General features: G+C 53.4%; 2 protein-coding genes across 2 annotated transcripts in view; one reads left to right on the top strand and one right to left on the bottom strand.

Moving 5' to 3' along the window:
- LOC147091580 (uncharacterized) overlaps positions 1-24,472 on the bottom strand; it is a 63,065-nt gene extending 38,593 nt beyond the window's left edge. The window contains exon 1 of the mRNA XM_085976821.1: positions 23,087-24,472. Within this exon, the coding sequence (XP_085832947.1) occupies positions 23,087-24,372 (1,286 nt within the window). The 5' untranslated portion in view covers positions 24,373-24,472. The remainder of the gene's footprint in view (positions 1-23,086) is intronic.
- LOC147091582 (uncharacterized) lies at positions 11,244-21,174 on the top strand. Its single transcript, XM_085976451.1, has 3 exons — positions 11,244-11,346; positions 18,305-18,930; positions 21,148-21,174. Exons 1-3 carry the CDS (start codon positions 11,244-11,246, stop codon positions 21,172-21,174), a joined length of 756 nt encoding a protein of 251 aa, XP_085832577.1.
- Positions 24,473-25,747: the final 1,275 nt, after the last annotated feature.

A 25,747-nucleotide genomic window follows, 5' to 3' on the forward strand; every position in this document is an offset into this window, starting at 1 on the left:
ACACCGCCTCACACTGATCTATAGTGCATTCATTAACACACCAACTCACACTGATCTACAGTGACATTCATTAACACACCACCTCACACTGATCTATCGTGACATTCATTAACACACCACCTTACACTGATCTACAGTGAAATTCATTAACACACCACCTCACACTGATATATCATGAAATTCATTAACACACCACCTCACACTGATCTATAGTGAAATTCATTAACACAGCACCTCACACTGATCTACAGTGAAATTCATTTGCCAATTACATGCCCATTCTGAAATTTATTAATGTCTTCTTGCATTTTGTCTTCCTCAGTATTAACTCTACCTCCCAATTTGGTGTTATCGACAAACTTTGAAATTGTTCTTCTGATTCACGCGTCCAAATCGTTTATGTAAATAGTGAACAATAGTGATCCCAGCGCCGATCCCTGTGGAACACCACTTCCCACCTTTTGCCAGTCTGAGTAGCTATTCTTAACCCCTACTCTCTCTTTTCTGTTTTGTGACCAGCTTGCTATCCATAACAATATGTAAGATCGACAAGATGACCAAGGTCAGGCTGTGTGGAGTGAAGGGCCAGGCAGCAGAATGGATGGAAAGCTGGCTACAAAACAGAAATCAGAGGGTTGGAGTTAAGGGAAGTTTGTAGCGATCTTTCCATCCATTCTGCTGCCTGGCCCTTGACTCCACATGGCCTGACCGTGGTCATCTTGTAGACCGTACATACTGCAGACACAGTGCACCAGTGGTGGAGGGGGTGGATATTGAGTCCTGTGGCAGGGGCGCTGATGAAGTGGATTTCTCTGTCCGTGAGTTTTGAGGCATCACTAGTTGCGTTTTTCACCTCTTTCCACCTTTAAAAACAACCTTGCTGCCAGTTTATTAAAGCCATTAACAGCCGCTCGGGTGGGACACACCAATAAATGAGGCCTTGTTTCCCTCAGAATGACAGGCCTGAACCCGAGTTAGAAAACATTTAGTAATTAAACCAGACTGGGCGGGGCCTGAGGTGCGAGCTAGTAACAGAAAATTGGTGGCCAGGGCTGAGGATCTGGGGACTCGGGTTTCTGTGTCATTTATTGATTAATTTTGTTTATTGCCCAATCTCAATCAGACTGGCAGGTCATCTTGCTGTCTGATGGAGGCGAGTGTCCCCAATGGAGGGCTCTCTGCGCGGGAGTCCTTCCCAGCACCATTGGGGATCTGGGGTGGAGACTGTTGCAGGGAGCTGTCGTGTGCAACAGCTTCTAAGATCCTTTCCAGACTCTAAGGCCAGATGTGTTTTCTGTGGCCTAGAGGAGTACACGGGCCGTGTATATATTCAGTGTGAGAGTTTGCAGCTCATGTGTAGTTACCTGAAGGGGCTGCTCCTCAACTCTTGGTTACACTTTAGCCCCACGCTCCTAATCTTTGCCTGCCCGCCCAGTGCAGAGGGGGGGTGGGTAAGTCAGAGGATCTTCTGCTGGACCTGCTCTTGGGCCTGGTGAAAACAGCAATTTGTAGGTCCAGGATGGGCGGGGCCCATGGGGTGAAGTCACTCTGGCTGCCTCCCTCTCTCCCATGGTCTTGTCCGTGCCTGGGTGGCCCTGGAGAGGGGGCAGGTGGTGTTTTGACCGGTACGCTTGATGCCTTCCGTGACCGGTGCGCGCCTCAGATTACAGAGGGTATGATTAAGAAGATTGCAGATGATACTAAAATCAGCTGTGTGGTTAATACTGAAGAAGGAAGCTGTAGACTGCAGGAAGATATTAATACATTGGTCAGGTGGGCAGAACAGTGGCAAATGGAATTCAATCTGGGGAAGCGTGAGGATGTGGCGTTGGGGAAACACTGTGTGTATGTAGATAAACCTGTATAATCCCCTTTTAACTGCTGTATTCCCCTCCCCCCGCAAGACAGTTGCAAGCTGAGAGGAATAAGGCATGTTCAGACTTGCCTGCTGCTGAGAGAAGGAAAACCAATCAGGTTCCAGCAGGTGACCAATCCGTGAGTCATCACAGGCTCGCGGGCTTTACGAATTCAGTACTGTATTGTGAGAGTTGGAGTAAAGACCTATTTCTTGTAGCTCGCTGTGTTGCCTATTTCTTTACGCGGGAGACTGTAGTCTCCCACATTGGTGACCCCGAATGTCGGCGGCCGAAGCCCCCGACCCACGTAGCCCTACAGAGGCCAGCAACAACCCGACGGCAACAGCAGCAGCCCGATGTCGGCCGGTGCCGCGTCCTTGAAGCTCCCCACCTTCTGGGAACACCAAGCACCAGCTTGATTCGTGCACACGGAGGCCCAATTCACCCTTCGCAGAGTTCAAGATGATGAAGAAAGGTACCTCCATGTAGTCTCAGCACTAGCAAGCTCCACCGCCGCCGAAGTTCTCGACCTGCTGGGGAACCCACCACAGACCGGCAAGTACTCAACCATTAAGGGCCGCTTGCTGCAGGCTTACGGCCTGTCCAGGGAGGAGAGGGCCCGTAGGCTTCTTTCACTACCAGGCCTCGGCAACTCTACCCCGACCCAGTTGATGAGCCGGATGCTTGCGCTCCTGGGCTCTGAACCGCAGTGCTTCTTGTTTCGGGCCCTTTTCCTCAGCCTGCTTCCTCAGCAGGTACAGACTGCCCTCGTGGGGTCCCCGATCACGGACTGCGTACAACTGGCAGCCGCCGCGGACAAAGTCTTCGCCATCGCCCAACTCGGCTCTGCAGCCGCGAGGCTCCCCGACACCACCGAGCGCGCGCCGCCACGCCAGGCTGCACAACTATGCTACTACCACGCACGTTTCGGCCACAAGGCCCAACGCTGCAGAGCACCCTGCTCTTTCAATCAAACCAAGATGGCCGCCCGGCCCAACGCGCTAGCCCCGCACCGCCGTCTAGGCCCGCTCGACTGCACCCCCGCCGCCACGATGGCCATCGGCACCACAGGTAAACTGTTGTACATATCCGACTCCCTTTCAGGGTGCAGATTCCTTTGGGACACCGGAGCCCAATGCAGCATAATTCCTGCCTCCCAGCTCGACATCCAGGCAGGCTGCAGCAGCCCACCCCTTGTGGCGGCAAATGGCGCAGCCATCACTACTTTTGGAAAGCGACGGGCCGAGATTTGTTTCAACGGCCAGCGATTTACGTGGGATTTCGTGACGGCCTTGGTGGCACATCCCTTGCTGGGCGCCGATTTTCTTTGCGCCCTCGGACTCCTGGTTGACGTCCGCGACAGGCGCCTGATCGACGCAGCAACTTTCACTTCACTGGCCTGCCAGCAGAGCAACAGCCCGGCCCTCGTCGGGTCCTGCCCTGTCCCGGCGGATGACGACTACACCCGCCTACTCGCAGATTTCCCGAGGCTCACACAACCGACCTTCTCAGCCGCGGCAGCCAAGCATGGTGTCGAGCACCATATTGCCACTACGGGACCACCAGTGTTCGCCTGAGCCAGACGCCTGGACCCAGCCAAGATGGCGGTGGCCAAGGAAGAATTCACCACGATGGAGAAACTGGGCATCATCCGCCGCTCGAACACCCCTGGTCATCCCCCCTCCACATTGTGCCCAAGCCGGGCAGTGGCTGGCGCCCCTGTGGCGACTACAGATGGCTCAACGACGCCACCACGCCCGATAGATACCCCATTCCGCACATCCAAGACTTCTCGGCACACCTAGCAGGAAAGTCCGTCTTTTCCAAGGTCGACCTGATTTGCGGTTACCATCAGGTCCCCGTCCACCACGCAGATGTCCAGAAGACGGCGGTCATCACCCCCTTCGGACTGTTCGAGTTCTTGCGCATGCCCTTCGGGCTCAAGAACGCCGCACAGGCCTTCCAACGGCTCATGGATTTCGTCCTATGGGACCTGAGCTTCCTGTTTGTCTATCTGGACGATATCCTCGTGGCCAGCACCAGCAAGGCCGAGCACATTGCGCATTTGCGCTCTCTTTTCCAGCGCCTCAGCCAACATGGGCTAATCATCAACCCGGCCAAATGCCAGTTCGGAGCAGCCCAAATTGACTTTCTCGGCCACAGAATCTCGCCAAGGGGAGCCATTCCCCTACCTTCCAAGGTGCAGGCGGTGGCGGACTTTCCCCAGCCCACCTCGGTCAAGGCGCTGCAGGAATTTTTGGGGATGGTCAATTTCTATCACCGTTTCGTGCCCAAGGCCACCTCACTCATGCACCCCCTCTACGAAGCCACCAGGGGCAAAACGGGCAAAGAGCAACTCACCTGGTCCAGCGAGATGGCAACAGCCTTCCACCAGACCAAAAGCGCCTTGGCCAATGCCACACTACTGGCCCACCCCATCCCGGGCGCCATGACCGCCCTCACCATGGATGCCTCGGATTACGCCGTCGGCGCTGTCCAGCAACAGTGGGTCGAAGGTGCGTGGCAGCCACTGGCATTTTTCAGCCGACAGCTGCGCAAGAATGAGCAGGCCTACAGCACGTTCGACAGAGAGCTCCTGGCCCTGTTCCTGGCAATCCGGCACTTCCGTTTCCTCCTGGAAGGCCAGCCGTTCACCGCATTCGTGGACCACAAGCTGCTCACTTTCACCATGGCCAAAGTAACCGAACCCTGGTCCACGCGCCAACAACGCCAACTCAACTTCATCTCGGAGTTCACCACGGACATCCGCCACGTCGCCGGCAAGGACAATTTGGTGGCCGACTGCCTCTCGAGACCCTCGCTCCATGCAATGCACCTGGGCATCAACTACGCCAGCATGGCGAGAGACCAGGCCGCCGACACGGAGATCCAGGCCCTCAGGACATCAACCACCAGCCTCACTCTGGCCGACATCCACTTCCACGCAGCCGGCACAACCCTCCTGTGCGACGTCTCAGTCACCTCGCCTAGGCGGGTCGTCCCATCCGCCTGGCGCAAGCGAATTTTCAACATCATCCACGGCCTCTCACATCCAGGGATGCGTGCGTCTCAGAAACTCATGTCCACCAAGTTCGTCTGGCCTGGACTCCACAAGGATGTGAGAGACTGGACCAACACATGCGTGGCGTGTCAGCGCGCTAAGGTCCAACAGCACACCAAGGTGCCATTGGAGTGTTTCCCGGTGCCCGAGAGGCGTTTCGACCACGTCAATCTGGTAGGCCCCTTGCCGCCGTCGCACGGTTTCACACACCTGCTCACGATCGTCGACCGCACCACCAGATGGCCCGAGGCATTTCCCCTCACCTCCACGACCACGACCGACGTCGTGCGAGCATTCGTCTTGACATGGGTGGCCCGGTTCGGCGTGCCTACCGACATACCCTCGGACAGAGGCCCCCAGTTCACCTCCCACTTGTGGAATGCCATCACCGCCGGCCTCGGCACCAAGTTGCACAGGACAACAGCCTACCACCTGCAGGCCAACGGGCTTTGCGAGCGCTTTCATCGTTCCTTGAAAGCCTCCCTCCGCGACAGCCTGGCCGACACCAGCTGGATCGACAAACTACCCTGGGTCCTCCTGGGATTGCGCACCGTGCCCAAAGAGGACCTCCGCACCTCTGCGGCCGAGATGGTCTACGGCCAACCGCTCAGAGTACCAGGTGACTCCCTCCCCCTGACAACGGAGCCGTGGTCGGCCGCCAGACAGCTTTCCCTGCACCAGGACATGGCCCAGCAATTCTGTCCAGTGCCCACTTTGCAACACGGCCCGCAGCCGTCCTGCATGCCTCGGGACTTACGACATGTGGACTTCATCTTCGTGCGCCAGGACGCGCACAGAGGCCCGCTGCAGGCACCATACACCGGCCCCTTCTCAGTATTGGAGACGGGGGACAAAGCTTTTCTTATCGACGTCGGCGGGAAGCCGGACCTTGTTTCAGTAGACCGCCTCAAACCGGCGCACCTGGACCTCAGCTTCCCGTTTCGTCCGGCTCTTCCCCCATGGTGGGGCAGACCTCCCGCGTTGGCGGCGGCCCCACAAGAGGACCAAGACACGCCAGAACCTTACTTCCCGGCCGCCGCCCCACCTTCACCGGCAGCCCGTCCAGCCAGCCCACCGGCAGACCAGCCGCCAGACCAGCCGACGAACCAACCAGCCGACCTCCCAGACAGCCCTCCTCACATGCCAGATTGCTACTACAGCCGCTACGGCCGTTTGGTCAAACCTCCGCAGAGACTGACTTTTACAGTTAACGAGGATTCTGGGGGGGCGTATGTGGCGTTGCCACATTGGGGAAACACTGTGTGTATGTAGATAAACCTGTATAATCCCCTTTTAACTGCTGTATTCCCCTCCCCCCGCAAGACAGTTGCAAGCTGAGAGGAATAAGGCATGTTCAGACTTGCCTGCTGCTGAGAGAAGGAAAACCAATCAGGTTCCAGCAGGTGACCAATCCGTGAGTCATCACAGGCTCACGGGCTTTACGAATTCAGTACTGTATTGTGAGAATTGGAGTAAAGACCTATTTCTTGTAGCTCGCTGTGTTGCCTATTTCTTTACGCGGGAGACTGTAGTCTCCCACAAGGTAATGCATTTGGGGAGGACTAACAAGGAAAGGGAATACACATTAAATGTTAGGACACTGATTAGTGTAGAGGAACAAAGGGACCTTGGAGTGCATGTCCACAGATCCCTGAAGGCAGCAGGCCAGGTAGATAAGGTGGTTAAGAAGGTGTACGGAATGCTTGCCTTTATTAGCCATGGCATAGAATACAAGAGCAGGGGGGTTATGCTATAACTGTATAAAACACGAGTTAGGCCTCAGCTAGAGTACTGCGTGCAGTTCTGGTCACCACATTACAGGAAAGATGTGATTGCACTAGAGAGGGTACAGAGGAGATTTACAAGGATGTTGCCGGGAGTAGAGAATCTTAGCTCTGAGGAAAGACTGGATAGGCTGGGTCTGTTTTCCTTGGAACAGTGGAGGCTGAGGGGAGACCTTATTGAGGTGTATAAATTTATGAGGGGCATAGATAAAGTGGATAGAAAGGATCTATTTCCCTTAGCAGAGGGGTCAAAAACCAGCGGGCACAGATTTAAAGTAATTGGGGGAAGGTTTAGAAGGGATTTGAGGGGAAATGTCTTCACCCAGAGGGTTGTGGGGGTCTGGAACTCACTGCCTGAAAGGGTGGTAGAGGCAGGAACCCTAACCACATTTAAAAAGTACTTGGATGTGCACTTGGGATGCTTTACCCTGCAGGGCTATGGACCAAGAGCTGGGAAGTGAGATTAGGCTGGATCGCTCTTTGTTGGCTGGTGCGGACACGATGGGCTGAAATGGCCTTCTTCCGTGCTGTAACTTTCTATGATTCTAAGTGGCAATAATCGATCCTCACAATCACATTATGATTGAATTATTATTTGTGAGTGTCGCTGTATTGTACAGTTATTATTCATAGAATAGATTCATAGAGACTTACAGCACAGAAGGAGGCCATTCGGCCCATCGTGCCTGTGCCGGCTCTTTGAAAGAGTCGTCGTGTTTAGTCCCACATCCTCACTTTTTGTCCGTAACCCTGTCAGTTGCTCAAGTTCCCGTCCAACTCTGCTTTACAATTATTAACGGAATCAGCTTCCACCATCTTTTCAGGTCGAGTGTTCCAGATCCCCACAACTCTGAGTGGAAACATTTCTCCTCATCTCTCCTCTTGATCTTTTGCCAGTATTTTTGAATCTTTGATCTCGAGTTATTGACCCACTCACCAGAGCGAATGTTTCTTTCCCAATTTATTCTATCAAAATCGCTCACCATCTTGAAAACCTCTATTAAATCACCTCTGAACCTTCTCTGTTCCAAGGAGGACAGTCCGAACTTAGAACATAAGAAGTAGGAGCAGGAGTCGGCCATACGGCCCCTCGGGCCTGCTCCGCCATTCAACAGGATCATGGCTGATCCAAACTTAGACTCACGTCCACTTCCCTGCCCGCTCCCCGTAACCCCTAATTCCCTTATCAGCTAGGAAACTGTCTATCTCCGTTTTAAATTTATTTAATGTCGCAGCTTCCACAACTCTCTGAGGTAGCAAATTCCATAGATTTACTACCCTCTGAGTGAAGAAGTTTCTCCTCATCTCAGTTTTGAAAGGGCAGCCCCTTATTCTAAGATTATGCCCCCTAGTTCTAGTCTCACCCATCAGTGGAAACATCCTCCCCGCATCCACCCGATCAAGCCCCCTCACAATCTTATATGTTTCGATAAGATCGCCTCTCATTCTTCTGAATTCCAATGAGTAGAGGCCCAACCTACTCAACCTTTCCTCATAAGCCAACTCCCTCATCTTCGGAATCAACCGAGTGAACCTTCTCTGAACTGCCTTGAGAGCAAGTATATCTTTTCTTAAATATGGAAACCAAAACTGTACGCAGTATTCCAGGTGTGGCCTCACCAGTCTGTCAATATGCTTCTATTATGATCTCTTGATCTGTGGCCATAAAAACCTTCAGTCTCAGCCCTTATTATAGAACAATAGATGGAGTATATTCTTTGTGGCTTACACAGTACTGCTTGAGCAATTTGGACTTCTGCTTAAAGCCCAAATCATAAGGCAGTAGAATGTACCAGGACAACCCGACCGGATTATTAATTTCAATTAATTTTATTACTTTTCCAACCACTCCTCATAACTGAAGTCCCTCATCCCGGGTAACATCCTGGTAAACCTCCTCTGGGCCCTTTCTAAGGCCTTTACACCTTTCCTCAAGTGTGGGGCCCAGACTTGTCCACAACACTCCAGCTGAGGCCTAACCTGTGATTTATGAAGTTCCAGCATCATCTCTTTGCTTTTATATTCTATTCCTCTGTTTATAAACCCAAGTAACCAGTTATTGGTTGTTTAATATCTGGGGGGCACTGGGGCACTTGCCTTCATGGGTTTTGCTCCCGTCTGGTGTCACTGGGGCAACTCAGAGTCACCCCTACAGGTGGTGAAAAATGGTCCAATCTCATTCGGATGGCAAAGATGAGGAGAAATGTTTTCACTCAGAGAGTTGTTGGGATCGGGAACGCTCAGGGAGCGGGTTAATGAACCCCGGGATCCCTGATAGCCAGCCAGGATCTTGTGCTGCTGCTGTGCCAGAAGAGAAGAGAGGAGAGGAGAGGTCTCTCTCTCTCTCTGTGTCCAGGAGGAGAGACCACATCTGTTGCTGCTGCAGCTACTATTGGGGTGTCAGAGGAGAGGAGAGGACAGGAGACTAGACCAGAGCTAACAACAAAGGGAAGCCATCCCATCATTGTTTCCCCAACTGGTCTCCATTACAGGAGAGGGAGAGAGGGGAGAGAAACGAACATCCTACATCTGTTCAGAAGGAGGGACAGCCATTGGAAAACTTCTACAGGTGGGTGTTTCATGGTGCACTCTCATAAAGACTTTGTATTTAAGTGGGGGGAGGAAAGAAGAAGGAGAAGAAAACATCTAGGGGTGTGTGTGGCTCTTTTAAAAACAGGGCAACACACACCACTAGCAAACACCCCTCCCTATTGCTTGACCTGGGAGAGCTGGAGCTGCCCAGGCAAAGTCATCATTTAATTATCACATCGTTAAGACCTGGTGATGGATTGAGCCTGGGCATCTCCAGCTTTATTTTCCCAGGTGAAGACATCTTCTCCCCCCACAAGAAGACCATCAATAGATACTTATTTTTCAGAGAGTGCACCCCTGCGAGCACCCACCCACCATCTTGAGTGGAGACCCAGCCCCTGCGGCCTCCCTCCTTCCCACCCCCCCTTTCTCTCTCTCTTTGTCTCTCTCTAAAGAGGCACCTCATATCCATTAATTGCCCGTTGAGCAGAGGGGAGAAGGCCCCTCTCCCAATTTAATCAACAAGGGGAGAGGTGTGCCTTCACTTTTTAAGCTCCTTCTGCTCAGGGAAAACAATCACTGAGGCCATTAAGATCGCCAGGCCTGTGACTTGGGTGGGTGTAGCCCTTTATAATAAGCACCCCACGATGGCGACCACATCATCGCCGGTGATGGGGCCAGCAAGGTCACACGCAAGTGTGGCAGCCACGGCCATGGCTGCTCCCGTTGCTTCTGCTGCCCTGTCACCATTCCGCCTCATCACTAAAAAACACGGGGTGAAGAGCTACACTCACCCCAACATGACTATCGAGGCATGTGTGAAGGCCATGGCTGAGGTTGTCGGCCCTTCAGCCATCGTCACCGCCTCAAAAATGTATGGCAAGGCTGTGTTCTTCCTGGCATCGGAGCGGGCATTGTCCCTGGCCGTAACCAAGGGGCTCACCGTGGGTGCGACCATCCTGCCGGTGGATCCTCTCAAGGCCACCGTGCAGAGGATCCTCTTATCAAACGTCCCGCCCTTTGTTTCGGCTGAGCTCCTCCCCCACCTACGTCAACTGGGGGAGGTGAGGTCGGGGATCACACCGATCCCGCTCGGATGCAGGGAGGCCAGCCTCCGGCACGTCTTCTCCTTTCGGCACCAGCTTTTTGTTCAGCTGGTGTGGGAGGAGGACACCGAGGGCTCTTTTATTGTGTGCCACGAGGGGGCTGCCTTCCGCGTCTTTTGGACGTCAGCCGGTGTGCGGTGCCACGCCTGTAAGGAGGTGGGCCACGTACGAAAGAACTGCCCCGCCTCCAAGGCCACCAGAACATCTGAGGCGGCCAAGGCTGGTGCCGCCACCGCTCCCCCCCCCGATTCTGTCCGCGCGTCCTCAACATCTGATGCGCGGTCGACGTCAGAGGCCAACGCCATCACAGCCCCCGGCGGGGGGGAGGGAGAGTGTCCGAGCGAAGGGAAGGTGCAGAAGAAGATGAAGCACCTTAGGGCAGGTCTCCTCGGTGAGCACGCGGATACGGATGATCTGCTGGAACTTACGCCCACATACCTTGCGCTGGTGGCGGCGGAGTCTCGGAGTTTGGGGGGCCTCGTGCCCGGGCCCCTGATCGCAACTGCTGAGGCGGAAGAATTAAGACCTGCGACCGGACTCGGGCTCGAGGGACCCGAGCAACCCGCTCGATGGGAGGGAGCGGAGGAGGAGGCCTCGGTGGGTATGGAGGTCTCCAGCCTTCATGTCTCTCCATAACAAAAAGGAGGTGCGAGTCCCTGGGAGAGGACCATGAGAGACAATGTCCCTCCTCATGGAGGGAATCGTCGCCCGCCGTGCGTGCTGCGCCCCCCCCTACTATTACCATCATCTATATTCGGCAGGAGTTGCCTGTCCCTCGGGAGGGTACGACAGATGAGTCTGTTTCGCCTGTGCCTCCCGGGGATGGGGAAGAGACCCTGCGCATTGGGGGGGGACCGTGGATCTACCCGTGGAGGAAATAACAAAAGAACCATTACATCTCGCCATGTTGGGTGCCCTGGAGACTGAGGTGGACGAGGCCAGTGAGGCTGAGCTCACCCAGGACAGTCTGGACCATTCCCAGGCGCTGCTCGACATGGCCGAGGAATGTATTCAAGCTCCCCAATCCGCTGGGTCAGTGGCTGATGGTGGTGAGGGGGAAGACCCCCTGACTCCGTCTCCGATGTTGTCGCCGGGGATGTTGGGGAAAATGGGGATAGTGTACTCCCCGGTTTCCCCACGCACCCCGGTGCCTGGGGTGGAGAGGGACCCCGAACCGCCACCGCCTCCTGACCCGGCACCTCTGGAGGAGCCCAGGGAGGAATCCTCTGCCGCCAATCCTGGGGGTGGGATCGAGACAGAGGCGGGTCTGGCTGATGACGACCTCCCGGAGGAGGACGGGGACCCGGCGGAGAGCACCGAGGATGAGTCAGACTCCGTCGCCAGTGAGGCAGCGGATATCCTCGTGCCCCCTCCGGGACCCCCTCATCCCTGTTGTGGAACTCCGGGACTTTCTGGCTACGTGCCGGGGTTGCCCTGGCAAAATCCGGATGGCCCTAGACAGATGGTCAGATCTGGTGCTGCTCGTCGGCTCCGTCCGTGCCGCTGTCAAATCCATGGGTGCGGACGAGGGCGCGGGGCTGTACGAGCAGCATCGGATCAACAAGTTCCTCGCTGGGCTGTTGATGGAGTGGTGGTCGACTATCAGCCGCTCTCCCTCCTCCCGTTAGGTTAAGTAGAGGTTGCACTATGCTCTTGTCATGAAGATAACCATAGCCAGCCTCAACATCAACGGCAGCAGAGATGCGCGCCGTAGATTTAATAACTTCCCGGTCCTCCGGGACGGGAGGTATGCGGTGTGCTTCCTGCAAGAAACCCACACTGTTCCAGAGGACGAGGCCACGTGGTTCCTGGAGTGGCAAGGAGGGGTCAGCATGAGTCACCTCTCCAACTATTCCAGCGGGGTGGCTATCTTGCTGGCCCCGCATTTTCAGCCGGAGATCTTGGGGGTCAAGGAGTACGTGCCGGGCCGCTTGCTCCAGGTCACCGTTCGCCTGGGGGGCGTGCCACTCCATCTAGTGAACGTGTACGCCCCCGTGGCCAGTGCGCAGCAAGTGCACTTCTTTGAAGAAGTGTCCGCTCTTCTGGGCTCCATCGACGTCGGTGAGTGCGTCATCCTCGGGGGGCATTTTAACTGCACCCTCGAGGCGAGGGACCGTTCGGGTCCCCTGTACGGCCTGGCAGCGATGGAGAAGTTGAGGGACCTGGTCGGGTCCTTCGACTTGGTGGACGTCTGGTGAAATCTCCATCCCAACCCCAGCGCCTTCACTTACGTGAGGTCTGGAGGAGGAAGGTCCAGAATGGACCGCCTTTACATTTCCCGGGCGTACGTCTCCTGCATTCCGGCGGTTTCCATGCGGCCGGTGCCAGGCATGGACCACCACCTGGTGTGGTGGAGCTCATTCAGTTATGCGCACAGGGGTGTCCGCGTCCTGGCATTTTAACAACCTGCTGCTGCAGGATGAGCGGTTCCAGGATTCATTTCGTCGGTTCTGGGCCGACTGGAGAAGGAAGCGGAGGGGCTTCCCCTCCTTGAGGCTATGGTGTGACGTGGGCAAGGCTCACGTCCATCTATTCTGTCAGGAGTACGCGAAGGGGTTGACCAAGAGGCGGGAGGCCCAGGTTGGGCGGTTGGAGAGGGAGGTGCTCGACCTGGAGTCCCGTCTCGGTCAAGTCGTCAATGACCTGGCCCTACGGAAGGTGTACGAAGAGAAGATGGGCGTGCTGAAGGACCTACAGCTCGTTGGGTCCCGAGGCATGTATGTGAGGTCGCGGATCCAGATCCTCCGGGACCTGGACCGCGGCTCCCCCTTCTTCTACTCGTTGGAAAAAAGACGGGGGTCTGTAAGCAGCTCTTGGGGCTGCTGGCCGACGACGGATCTCTGGTCTCGGATCCAGAGGGGATCAACGTGGAGACCCGGGCCTATTATGGGGCTCTGTTCTCTCTGGATCTGTCCAGCGGCGATGTGCACAGAGTTTTGTGGGAGGTCCTGTTGATGGTCGGCCCGGAGGGCGCCGAAAAATAGGACGCTCCGCTAAGCTTGGTGGAGCTGACTGGTGCCCTCAGCCAGCTCTCGAGGGGAAAGTCCCCGGGGCTGGACGGGCTGACCGTGGAGTTCCACAGGGCGTTCTGGGACGTCCTGGTGTTGACTACGCGCGGGTCCTGGGGGAAAGTCTGGTGACTGGGGAGATGCCCCTCTTGTGGCGCAGGGCAGTCATTGTCCTGCTGCCTAAGAGGGGCGATCTCTGCCTTTTAAAAAACTGATGCCCGGTCTCCCCCTTTCCACGGATTATAACATTTTTGCCAAGGCCATGTCTGCCCGTCACGGCACCGTGCTGGCCCACATAATCCACCCCGACCAGTCCTACACGGTCCCGGGCCAGACTATCCATGGTAACATCCATCTGGTCTGGGACCCGGTCCACCATTCCCAGAGGGCTGGTCTGTCGGTCGCCTTCCTTTCCCTGGATCAGGAGAAGGCGTTCGACAGGGTGGATCATGAGTATCTCTTCAGGACTCTGCGCGCATTCAGGTTTGGGACGCATTTCGTCACCCAGATCCGACTTCTGTACGCCGCCACGGAGTGTGTGATAAAAGTTAACGGGTCTTTGATGGTGCCCCTTTGCTTCGGGAGGGGGGTGCGTCAGGGATGCCCCATGTCCGGTCAGTTATATGCCGTCTGCGTGGAGCCTTTCCTGCGCCTCTTGCAGAAGAGGTTGACGGGACTGGCTCTGCAAGGGCAGGCGTGGAAGTTGTCCTCTCGGCTTACGCCAATGACGTGCTCCTCATGGTCACGGATCCCGCTGACTTGCGGAGGATGTGAGAATGCCAGCAGATTTACTCGGATGCACCCTCCGCCAGGATCAACTGGGAGAAATGTTCCAGACTCCTGGTGGGCCAGTGGCGGGTGGATTCCCTGCTGGAGGAGTTCAGGCCCTTCGCCTGGAGCACCACGCACCTCCTCTACTTGGGAGTCTACCTCAGCCCCACCGAGGACGCCTGGCCGGCGAACTGGCAAGAGCTGGAGGCCAAAGTCACCGCTCGCCTAGGACGCTGGACAGGACTGCTCCAAGTGTTGTCCTACAGGGGTCGAGCGCTGGTCATAAACCAGCTGGTGGCCGCCATTTTGTGGTACCGGTTGGTCACTTTGATCCCGCCCCCTGCATTTGTCGCCAAGATGCAGAAGAAGCTCATTGACTTCTTCTGGGACAAAGGGAAGCACTGGGTCTCTGCTGCGGTTCTGAGTCTCCCGCATAGGGAGGGCGGTCAGGCGCTGGCGTGCCTTTGCACCCGGGCGGCGACTTTCCGTCTTCGGACCCTGCAGAGATACCTGTACGTCGAGAATCCTCCTCGATGGTGTGCGCTGGCGACGTATTTCTTCCGCCAGCTGCACGGCCTCAACTATGATACGCAGCTCCTGTTTGTGGAATTGGGCCGTACGCATGCCTACCTGCGGGAGTTGCCTGTCTTCTACGAGGAACTGCTATGGGTCTGGAACAGCATCGCCTCCAGGTGGAGTTCTCCCCCGTCAGGAGTGGCGGCTCTCCTTCAGGAGCCGCTGCTCAGGAATCCGCACCTCCGTGACCGCTGGATCGGGCGGCTGGCGGAGGGCAGGGCTGTGCCTGGTAAGGTGACCAGGGTCGGGGACCTGCTCGATGGCGGAGGAGCGGGCTGGATGGTGCCGGAGGAGCTGGCGCGGCGCCTGTCCTGGGCCAATGTCCGGCTCGCGGCCAAAGCCATCGAGACGCTGAAAGCGGCGCTGGGCCCCGACTCCAATAGGTGTATCGAGGAGGCTCAGGCACGTGGGGCGATCCCGTCCGAACTGACCCCTGTTCGGACGGAATTCCTCATCGGCCCACGGCCCTGAAACCCCTCTCGGGAACCAGCGCCTCACAACTTGAGCCATCTCGGGGAAATGCCCTCTGTGCCGTTTAGTTCTGCGCGGAGGGGTTTCCTGTACCGGCTGCTCCTGCACACTCTCCAATTTGCCATCTCCGCCTGCTGTCCAGATACGCCTTGGCGTGCCATCTTGCCGTCCGGCGGAGGCGGAGGTCCCCAATGGGGGGCGCTCTATGCGGGAATCCTCCCTTTATCTGTTGGGGACTTGGCCTGGAGGGTGTTGCATGGAGCAGTCCCGTGCAATAAGATTTTAAGTAAGTTCATGGACTCGCAGGCCTCTTGCTATTTTTGCGGCCTAGAGGAGTCCGTGTTCCATGTTTATGTGGAATGAGAGGGGTTGCAGCCCCTGTTCCATTTTTTGAAGGGGCTGCTCCTCGATTTTTGGCTGCACTTCAGTCCCACGCTCCTGATCTACGGCCACCCGGTGCAGAGGAGAGAGGGCGGGTCGGGGGACCTCCTTGTTGGACTGTTCCTGGGCCTGGCAAAGATGGCCATAAACAGGTCCAGGTAGCGGGTGGTCGAGGGGGTTCAGCCCAATTGCCTGCCTCTCTTCCGCGGCTATGTTCATGCCCGGGTGGCCCTGGAGATGGAGCACGCGGTGTCTGCCGGCATGCTTGAGGCCTTCCGAGACCGGTGGGTGCTGTGGGGACTGGAGTGCATCATCATTCTGGCCAATGTGATTGTAATTTAATTTGATCAGTTTTTAAAATTAATCCAGTGTTTTTAAGCTTCTTTACAGTCCACTTGTTCGGTCGGGAGAGTGAGAGACTCCGCTCAGCGATGCAGAGAGCCCTGCAGATGGAGAAGGATGTCGACCAGTGTCTGCTGGATCTGCACAAACTCTCCACTGGGAGCACCGATCCTCAACTGTGTGAATTCCTGGAGACCCACTATCTGGATGAACAAGTGAAGATGATCAAGAAACTTGGAGATCACATCATTAACTTGATGTGGCATGAGGCCTTGTGACTTTGTACAAAGAGCCGAGACTTGAGCTCTGTGAATGTCATAAAAAAAAAAAATTATATAAATAAATAAATAAACTGCGGGTAGGCTGCGCTGCAGGGTTTATTAAGTTGGAGAACGGTCTCAGGCCTGAATGAGATCCAGCGGCTGAATGTGTTCCGCCGGATGGCAGCGGTGAGGCTTTTTCTTGGTGACAGGCCCGGGTTACACGCCGCCATCTTGGTGAAGGAAAGACAGGCCGGTTCTACCTGCAGCAGGGCGCATGTGTGGCCATCTTGGTACAGGAACAAAGAGTGGACAGGGCTTCAGGGTCCCAGTGACCAAGAGGGACAATCATTGACTTATTGAGTTTATTCTCACTCTGCACACAGCGGGTGGAGCACTGAAGGTTTCAGGGTCCCAGTGACCAGGAGAGACAATCATTGACTCATGATTTTATTCTCACTCTGCACACAGCAGGTGTAGAACTGAACCCAACCAGAGTAGAGGGAGGGGGAAAACTGGGAGTGGAGGAAAGAAATGTTGGAGATGGTGCGATGGGTTTGGATTTCAGCACTGGGAGGAGGGAGAGTGTGTGGGACGGGGATTTACAGCTTTGGGGTTAAAATGTGTTATTTTGGTCATATTTCTAGATTTGCCATTTTCTGCCCACAGGGCAATCACAGTGCACTGACCAACACCTCAGCTTGTCAGAATAGGACAGGTGGAACCGAGCCAGAGGCAGCTCTGGGACTTCATCTTCTGAGCATTCGGTTGGGAAAGAAGAATTCCATTGTTAATTGGGCCCTGGCGAGCACTGACCCCCCTCCCACAATTTTAATATTTTGATGCATCTGTCTATTTATATACTAGGAATGTTTTAATTACTTTCACAGCAAAATGCATTTATTATTAAACCTCCACAGAAACAACTGTGGTAACAATTGAATAAAACTCAGAGAGTTGTCGGGATCTGGAACGCTCGACCTGAAAAGGTCATGAGCTGATTCCATCAATGATTTTAAAAGGGAGTTGGGCGGGTACTTGAGGATGAGGATCTCACATGGTTATGGACAACAAGCAGGGATGTGGGACGAAGCATGAGTGCTCTTTCTAAGAGACAGCACAGGCACGATGGGCCGAATGGCCTCCTTCGTGCTGTACTTTTCAATGATTCGATGAAAACTAACAGAACCAAACAAAGAAATTATCTTCCTTGGTTATTGATCATTTCACTAAATTTCAACAGAGTTCTCTATACACCAACAACTTACCTTTATATAGAGCTTTTAAAACATCTCAAGGCACTTTACAGTAGGGTAATAAGACAATAATCGACACACATATTTTGTTTGTGGTCCAGTGCACTGACACAAAGATCCTTCACAACTATAACAATTTTATTGCAGTTGCTGTGAAGGCTGCGCTCACTCTGCTCGTACACCTGGTCTCCAAAGGAGGCAAAACAGGACTAATGCTTCCGAGCTCAGCTCTTTTTGATCAGAAAATATCAACTGTTTTGCCTCGCCAGGAAATGCACAAAAGAGGCAGCAGTGCTCATTGGCTGCCCAGGGAAGTCCTATTTAGATTAAATTCCTTCACCCAGAGGGTGCTGAGATTGTGGAACTTGCTGCCACAGGGAATAGTTGAGGCGAAGAGCATGGATGTATTTAAGGGGAAGCTGGATAAACACATGGGAGAAAGGAATAGAAGGAGATGCTGATAGGGTGAGATGAAGAGAGATGGGAGGAGGCTCGTGTGGAGCATAAACACCACATGGACCAGTTGGGCCGATTGGCCTGTTTCTGTGCTGTACAATCTGTGTAATTCTATGTAATAAGAGAGGAGAGAATGTTCCATAGAAACTAGAATTATCTGTTCCGAATTTTAATCCTGAACTTACAGTGATGTCTTTTGTAAACTGCTTTTACAGGGAAATATCATCGGCCTTTGAATGTGGAAGGGGAAATGTTTGCCTGTTCTGTCTGTGGGAAAAGATTTCAAAGATCGGTGTGACTGGAAAAGCACCGAGACACACACACCCGAGTGAGAGTGTTCCAGTGCACTGACTGTGGAAAGAGCTTTAACCAGTTACACAGTCTGAACAAGCATCGCACCGTTCACAGCGGGGAGAAACCGTACACGTGTTGTGTGTGGATGAGGCTTCAACCGATTGTCCAACCTGGAGAGACACAAGGACACCCACACCACGGAGAAACTGTGGGAATGTGGGGACTGTGGGAAGGGATTTAGCTCCCCGTCCCGGCTGGAAACTCATCGATGCAGTCACACTGGGGAGAGGCCGTTCACCTGCTCCAAGTGTGGGAAGGGATTTAGTCAGTCATCCCACCTTCTGACACACCAGCGACTTCACACTGAGGAGAGACCATTCAGTTGCTCTCACTGTGGGAAGAGGTTCAGGCAGTCATCTCACCTCATTGAGCACCAGTGCATTCACACTGGGGAGAGACTGTTCACCTGCCCTGTGTGTGAGAAGGGATTAACTAATTCATCCACCCTGCTGATACACCAGCACATTCACACTGCAGAGAGGCCGTTCACCTGCCCCGTGTGTGAGAAGGGATTCACTAATTCCTCTGACCTTCTGAGACACCAGCGCATTCACACTGCAGAGAGGCCATTCAACTGCTCCGTGTGTGGGAAGGGATTCAATCAGTCATCCAACCTGCTGACACACCAGCGAGTTCACACCGGGGAGAGGCCGTTCACCTGCTCAGTGTGTGAGAAGGGATTCAATCAGTCATCCAACCTGCTGAGACACCAGCAAGTTCACAAGTGACTGCAGAGGTTCGATTCTGCTGTTATTGCTGCTGTTAATCACATCCAGGACTGAACCATGTTCATTCTGACAGTTGGGGTTTGTTTCTGCTGATGTTAATAACCCCTATAACTGGGCTGGATTTTAATATTCTGGATATATAGCTGATTGAGTTGTCGGGGCTGCAGTGTCCCTTTAAGTACTGCTGTCTGATCTTTCCCCTTAATTTCTGATGAGTGTTCCTGAAATATTTTACAATAAACTAATGAACTTTTACTTCAATCGTATATTAATCTTTGCTATAAAATTTACAATTCATTGTCTGAAAGATTCCATTGATTATCATCTCCAATTAGAAAGTGCTGATTAATCCTCGCTGACAACTCTTACTGACTTGCACATTACACACAGTGGCACCTCCATTATCCACCAGAAAGAATGGGAATGGGAATTGGTGGAGAATCGAGACTCCCCAAATGTTGCCCCTCCCGTCTGGTACAGCAATCCCCTCAGCACGGGAATAGAGACAAGTCCAGTTATTGTGACGGGATGAGTTAAAGGTATTTACTCAGACGGGCGGAAGGTGGGAAGTGGTGTTCCACGGGGATTGGTGCTGGGACCACTGTTGTTCACCATTTACATAAATGATTTGGACTTGGGAATCAGAAGTACAATTTCAAAATTTGCTGATGACACTAAATTGGGGGGTGTAGTTAATACTGAGGAAGACTGCGATAGCATCCTTGTAGAATTATTCAGTTGTGTTCAGTAAATAGCAGCATCTTTTAATTTGCTTTGACTGATCACATCACTATATAGTTATGTGAAAAACAGAAATCATTAAAAGCTCCCAATTTCAGAATTGTTAGATTCAAACTCAACTTCTTCCAAGTACAATCTAACATTTCAAAAATTGTAATGGATGTAGGCGAGATATTAGGACTGTTGTCTAACACAATCCAAACATAGTGACACACAGACAGATGGGCAGGTGTAGCTTCACAGCGAATCCTTTCAAGCCTCACTAAAAAGTGGCAGACTGGCACTCCATTGTTCACAAATGGAGTTGTGATCTTTGTAAATTAAGAAATGGAAATGTGTCAAAGAGTTGATTAACAGAGTGGGACATCATCTTCCTTTGATTTCTATTTCTGACACCAGGCAACAGAAAAAGGTCATTACAACACGACATAAACAGACTGTTCAGGTGTGAGACATCAGACTTCAGAACAACACGTCTGCCAGCTCTGGCCACAAACCCCAGTACAGTCAACCTTTCAGCAGCTGCAGCCCTGATTAAATAACTAGTAGTTTAACATGTCTAGTAGAGCTTTTGTATCAAAATAGAAGAAATGTATTTGTGACACACACACAATTAATAATTCAATCACAATGTGATCATGAGGATCGATTATCGCCTCTTGATACCTTCCGTGCCCACCGGTCGAGGAAGGAATCAAGTGAACCGGTGGACACCACCTGCTCCCTCTCCAGGGCCACCCGGGCAGGGACAAGACCATGGGAGAGAAGCAGGCAGTCAGAGTGACCCCCCATGGGCCCCACCCATCCTGGACCTACAAATTGCTGTTTTCGCCAGGCCCAAGAGCAGGTCCAGGAGAAGATCCTCCCATTTACCCAACCCCCCTCCGCACCGGGCGGCCAAAGATTACGAGTGTGGGGCTAAAGTGTAACCAAGAGTTGAGGAGCAGCCCCTTCAGGTAACTACACAGGGGCTGCAACCTGTCACACTGAATATATACACGGCCCGTGGACTCCTCTAGGCCGCAAAAACACATCTGGCCTTGGAGTCCGGAAAGGAGCTTAAACTGTTGCACACGACAGCTCCCTGCAACAGTCTCCACCCCAGATCCCCAATGGTGCTGGGAAGGACTCCCGCATAGAGAGCCCTCCACTGGGGAACCTCGCCTCCGTCAGACAGCAAGATGACCCGCCAGTCTGATTGAGATTGGGCAATAAACTAATCAATAAATGATACAGAAACCCAAGTCCCCGGGTCCTCAGCCCTGGTGTGAAGTATGCTGGCCACCAATTTTCCGTTACTAACTCGCACCTCAGGCCCCGCCCAGTCTGGTTTAATTACTAAATGTTTTCTAACTCGGGTTCAGGCCTGTCATTCTGAGGGAAACAAGGCCTCATTTATTACTGTGTCCCACCCGAGCGGCTGTTAATGGCTTTAATAAACTGGCAGCAAGGTTTTATTTAAAGGTGGAAAGAGATGAAAAACACCACTAGCGATGCCTCAAAACTCGCGGACAGAGAAATCCACTTCATCAGCGCCCCTGCCACAGGACTCAATATTCACCCCCTCCACCACTGGTGCACTGTGTCTGCAGTATGTACGGTCTACAAGATGGCCACGGTCAGGCCGTGTGGAGTCAAGGGCCAGGCAGCAGAATGGATGGAAAGATCACTACAAACTTCCCTTAACTCCAATCCTCTGATTTCTGTTTTGTAGTCATCTTTCCATCCATTCTGCTGCCTGGCCCTTCCCTCCACACGGCCTGACCTGGGTCATCTTGTCGATCTTACATACTGTTATGGATAGCAAGCTGGTCACAAAACAGAAAACAGAGAGTAGGGGTTAAGAATAGCTACTCAGACTGGCAAAAGGTGGGAAGTGGTGTTCCACAGGGATCGGCGCTGGGATCACTATTGTTCACCATTTACATAAACGATTTGGACGCGTGAATCAGAAGAACAATTTCTAAGTTTGTCGATAACACCAAATTGGGAGGTAGAGTTAATACTGAGGAAGACAAAATGCAAGAAGACATTAATAAATTTCAGAATGGGCGTGTAATTGGCAAATGAATTTCACTGTAGATCAGTGTGAGGTGCTGTGTTAATGAATTTCACTATAGATCAGTGTGAGGGGGTGTGTTTTGGTGGGAAGGATAAGGAGGCCACTCACTACTTGGACAAGGGGGTAAAATTGGGTTGCTTTGTGCCTCCTGCGATATTCAGCGGGAGATTAGCGGCGGAGCTAGTCGGTTGCTCCCCACGGCACTGCACCGCCGGCAATGACGTCATCGCCACGTGCAGCACCCCGGCTGCAACCTTGGGTTGCGACCCCTGACCTATCGCCGGACGATATGACCGACAGGGTCAGGGGTCGTTTCTGCAGCCGCGGCGACGCCACTTAAAGGGCAGGTGTCGGGCGGCAACTTTTTATTTTGGCCAACTGCCAGCACCTGCCCCCTTCCCCTTTCTTCTTTGGGGTGTCGGCCGTGATCGCACAGCCCGGCGCTCCTCTTGATCCGACACCCCACTCCCTGATGGTCCAGCAGGGCCCCGGTGTGCGCAGTGCTAGGCCCCTCCCCTTTAATCAGGGAGGGAGGTCTGCTATGACACGGTGCTTTGTGCCGATGGGCGTGGTGCTGTTACATGAAGAGCCGTGAAATTCACTGGTAGCGCCTCAAGACGGAGGGGAGCACTTCCAGTAGCACCCTGCCTCCTGCTTGGGGCGCTACCGCTGAATTTAATGCGCAGGGGCGCTAACTCTTTCGGGGCGCTAAAATTAGCCACGGTGACGTTAGCCACCCAAAGGGGGCGCCACCGAATTTCCCCCTAAGAGTCTAAATGGGCTGGAGGAGCAGAGGGATCCAGGGATACAGATACACAAATCACTAAAAGTAGCAACACAGGTTAATAAGGCCATTAAAAAAAAGCACTGGGGTACATTCCTAAAGGAGCCTTCTGTTCCGTGCCTAGGAGCTCTGAACCATGGCAGAGAGCGGCTGGGACACATTTCTCACACGCCTTGAGATTAACCCGCACGGCAACTTTGCTGTCACTGAAGTGAGACAACAAAGACCAAAGTGCCGTTTGCCCCTCTCAGTGTGGCCCTGAAGGACTGTGTCCAGACTGAAGTTCTGTTCCCGTTGTACGATCCTCCCCCAGATTGTCCTTTCTGAGCTCCAGCCAGGTGATGCTGAACACTCAGGTGGGAAAGACGAAAATCTACAACAATGTGTTTAAAACAAAGTTGATTTATTGGACATATATCCAGAATATTAAACTCCAGCCCAGTTCCCGGAGTTATTAACATCAGCAGAAACAATCCCCACCTGTCAGAATGAACATGGTTCAGTCCTGGATGTGATTAACAGCAGCAACAACAGCAGAATCCAACCCCTGCAGTCACTTGTGAACTCGCTGGTGTGTCAGGAGGTAGGATGAGCGAGTGAATCCCTTCCTACACACGGAGCAGGTAAATGGCCTCTCCCCGGTGTGAACGCGCTGATGTGTCAGCAGGTTGGATGAGCGAGTAAATCCCTTCCCACACTCAGAGCAGGTGAACGGCCTCTCCCCAGTGTGAATTCGCTGGTGTGTCAGCAGATTGGATAAATTAGTGAATCCCTTCCCACACTCAGAGCAGGTGAATGGCCTCTCCCCGGTGTGAGTGCGCTGGTGTGTCAGGAGGGGGTATGACTGAGTGAATCCCTTCCCACACTCAGGGCAGGTGAACGGCCTCTCCCCAGTGTGAACTCGCTGGTGTATCAGCAGGGCGGATGAACGAGTGAATCCCTTCCCACACATGGAGCAGGTGAATGGCCTCTCCCCAGTGTGAGTGCGCTGGTGTATAGTGAGATCAGATGATCGCCTGAACCCAGTCCCGCAGTGCGAGCAACTGAACGGTCTCTCGTCAGTGTGAACACGTTGATGGCACATCAGTTCCCCGGAACTTTTAAAGCAATTCCCACAGTTCGAGCAGTTAAAAGGCCTCTCATCAGTGTGAACTCGCTGGTGTCTCAGCAGGTTGGATGACTTAGTGAATCCCTTCCCACACTCAGAGCAGGTGAACGGCCTCGCCCCGGTGTGAACTCGCTGGTGTATCAGCAGGTTGGATGACTGAGTGTATCCCTTCCCACACTCAGAGCAGGTGAACGGCCTCTCCCCGGTGTGAACATGCTGGTGTATCAGCAGGTTGGATGACCGAGTGAATCCCTTCCCACACTCAGAGCAGGTGAATGGCCTCTCCCTGCTGTGAGTGCGCTGGTGTGTCAGGAGGTGGGATGACTGAGTGAAACCCTGCCCATACTCAGGGCAGGTGAACGGCCTCGCCCCGGTGTGAACTCGCTGGTGTATCAGCAGGTTGGATGACTGAGTGTATCCCTTCCCACACTCAGAGCAGGTGAACGGCCTCTCCCCGGTGTGAACATGCTGGTGTATCAGCAGGTTGGATGACCGAGTGAATCCCTTCCCACACTCAGAGCAGGTGAATGGCCTCTCCCTGCTGTGAGTGCGCTGGTGTGTCAGGAGGTGGGATGACTGAGTGAAACCCTTCCCATACTCAGGGCAGGTGAACGGCCTCTCCCCGGTGTGAATGCATTTGTGTCTCGATAGGCCAGAGGGTCGGCTGAAGCCTTGTCCACACACAGAACACGGGTACGGTTTCTCCCCGCTGTGAACAGTGCTTTTTGCTTCCATGTTCAGAGGCCAATGATATTCAGATCCAATGAGTCGAGTGACTGTCAGATCTTGACGAGATGTTTGGTTTGAGTTTCCTGTCTGCAAATCCTCCCCTTCCAGTGCCCTGTAAAATTAATTTAAAACAGGGAGCGTGAGAGACAACCCACAAGAAAACAAAGGCAGGTTGTGAAATTGAGCTCAGTGAATCTGGTCATTTGTGGGGCCGGCACTAGAAAAAAGTGACCATGAAAGCTGCCGGATTGTCATAAAAATCCAACTGGTTCACTAATGTCCTTCAGGGAAGGGAATCCACCACCTGGTCTGGGCCTACACAAGACTCTGGCCTCTATGGGAGGAGAGCGAGAGCGAGAGAGGTGGGTGTGGGAGGGGGAGGGTGCGAAGGAAAGGAACTTTATACATCTGCAACTCGACCAGAACTTTGATAGAACATCCCAAACCCGCGACCTCCACCACCTAGAAGGACAAGGGCAGCTGTTGTACGGGAGCACCATCACCTCCAATTTTCCCTCCAATTCACACACCATCCTGACTCAGATCACAGAATCAGAGAAACCCCACAGTGCAGATAGAGGCCATTTCGGCCCATCGAGCCTGCACCGAAACATATCCCACCCGATCCCCGTAACCCCTACACCAACACATATCGTACTCTATCCCCGTAACCCCACGTATTTAATCCCCCTAACACTAAGGGTCAATTTATCATAGCCAATCGACCTAACCTGCACATCTTTGGACTGTGGGAGGAAACCGGAGCACCCGGAGAAAACCCACGCAAACACGGGGAGAATGTGCAAACTCCACACAGACAGTCACCCGAGGCTGGATTCGAACCCGGGTCCCTGGCGCTGTGAGGCAACAGTGCTAACCACTATGCCACCGTGCTGCGATATATTCATCGTTGCTGGGTCATAATCCTGGAACTCCTTATCGAACAACATTGTGGGAATACCTTCACCACGGACTGCAGTAGTTCAAGAAGGTGACTCACCACCCCCTTCTCAACGGGAAACTGGGGATTGGCAATACAGGAAACTTTCGTTTAAACGGAGGTTAAATATCCGGAATGCTCTATCCACCGACAAAATTCAGGCGTCGGTTCAGATAACTTTTTCTTACTTTTAGCTGCTTTTTTTCTCCATTTGTGGCTCTGCAAGCGTCTAGCTGAAGCTGTTGCTTAGCTACAGAGACGCTTGCAAGCTGCGCCGACTGTTTTGAAGCTGTTGCTAAGCAACAGGGTTTGTTGCTTCAGACGGAGCGCAGAAGCTCCGTATCTTTTAACTATAGCGCTCGTTTCTCCGGCAGTGTTGATCGACCGGCACCAGCTCGGTCCCGTCAGTGCCGGATACCAGAAAGTTTCCTGTACTTGCTG

This window comes from Somniosus microcephalus, unplaced genomic scaffold (genome assembly GCF_052327205.1).
Source record: "Somniosus microcephalus isolate GS21.2 unplaced genomic scaffold, FLI_Smic_1.0 unresolved_chr3, whole genome shotgun sequence".
NCBI lineage: Eukaryota > Metazoa > Chordata > Chondrichthyes > Squaliformes > Somniosidae > Somniosus > Somniosus microcephalus.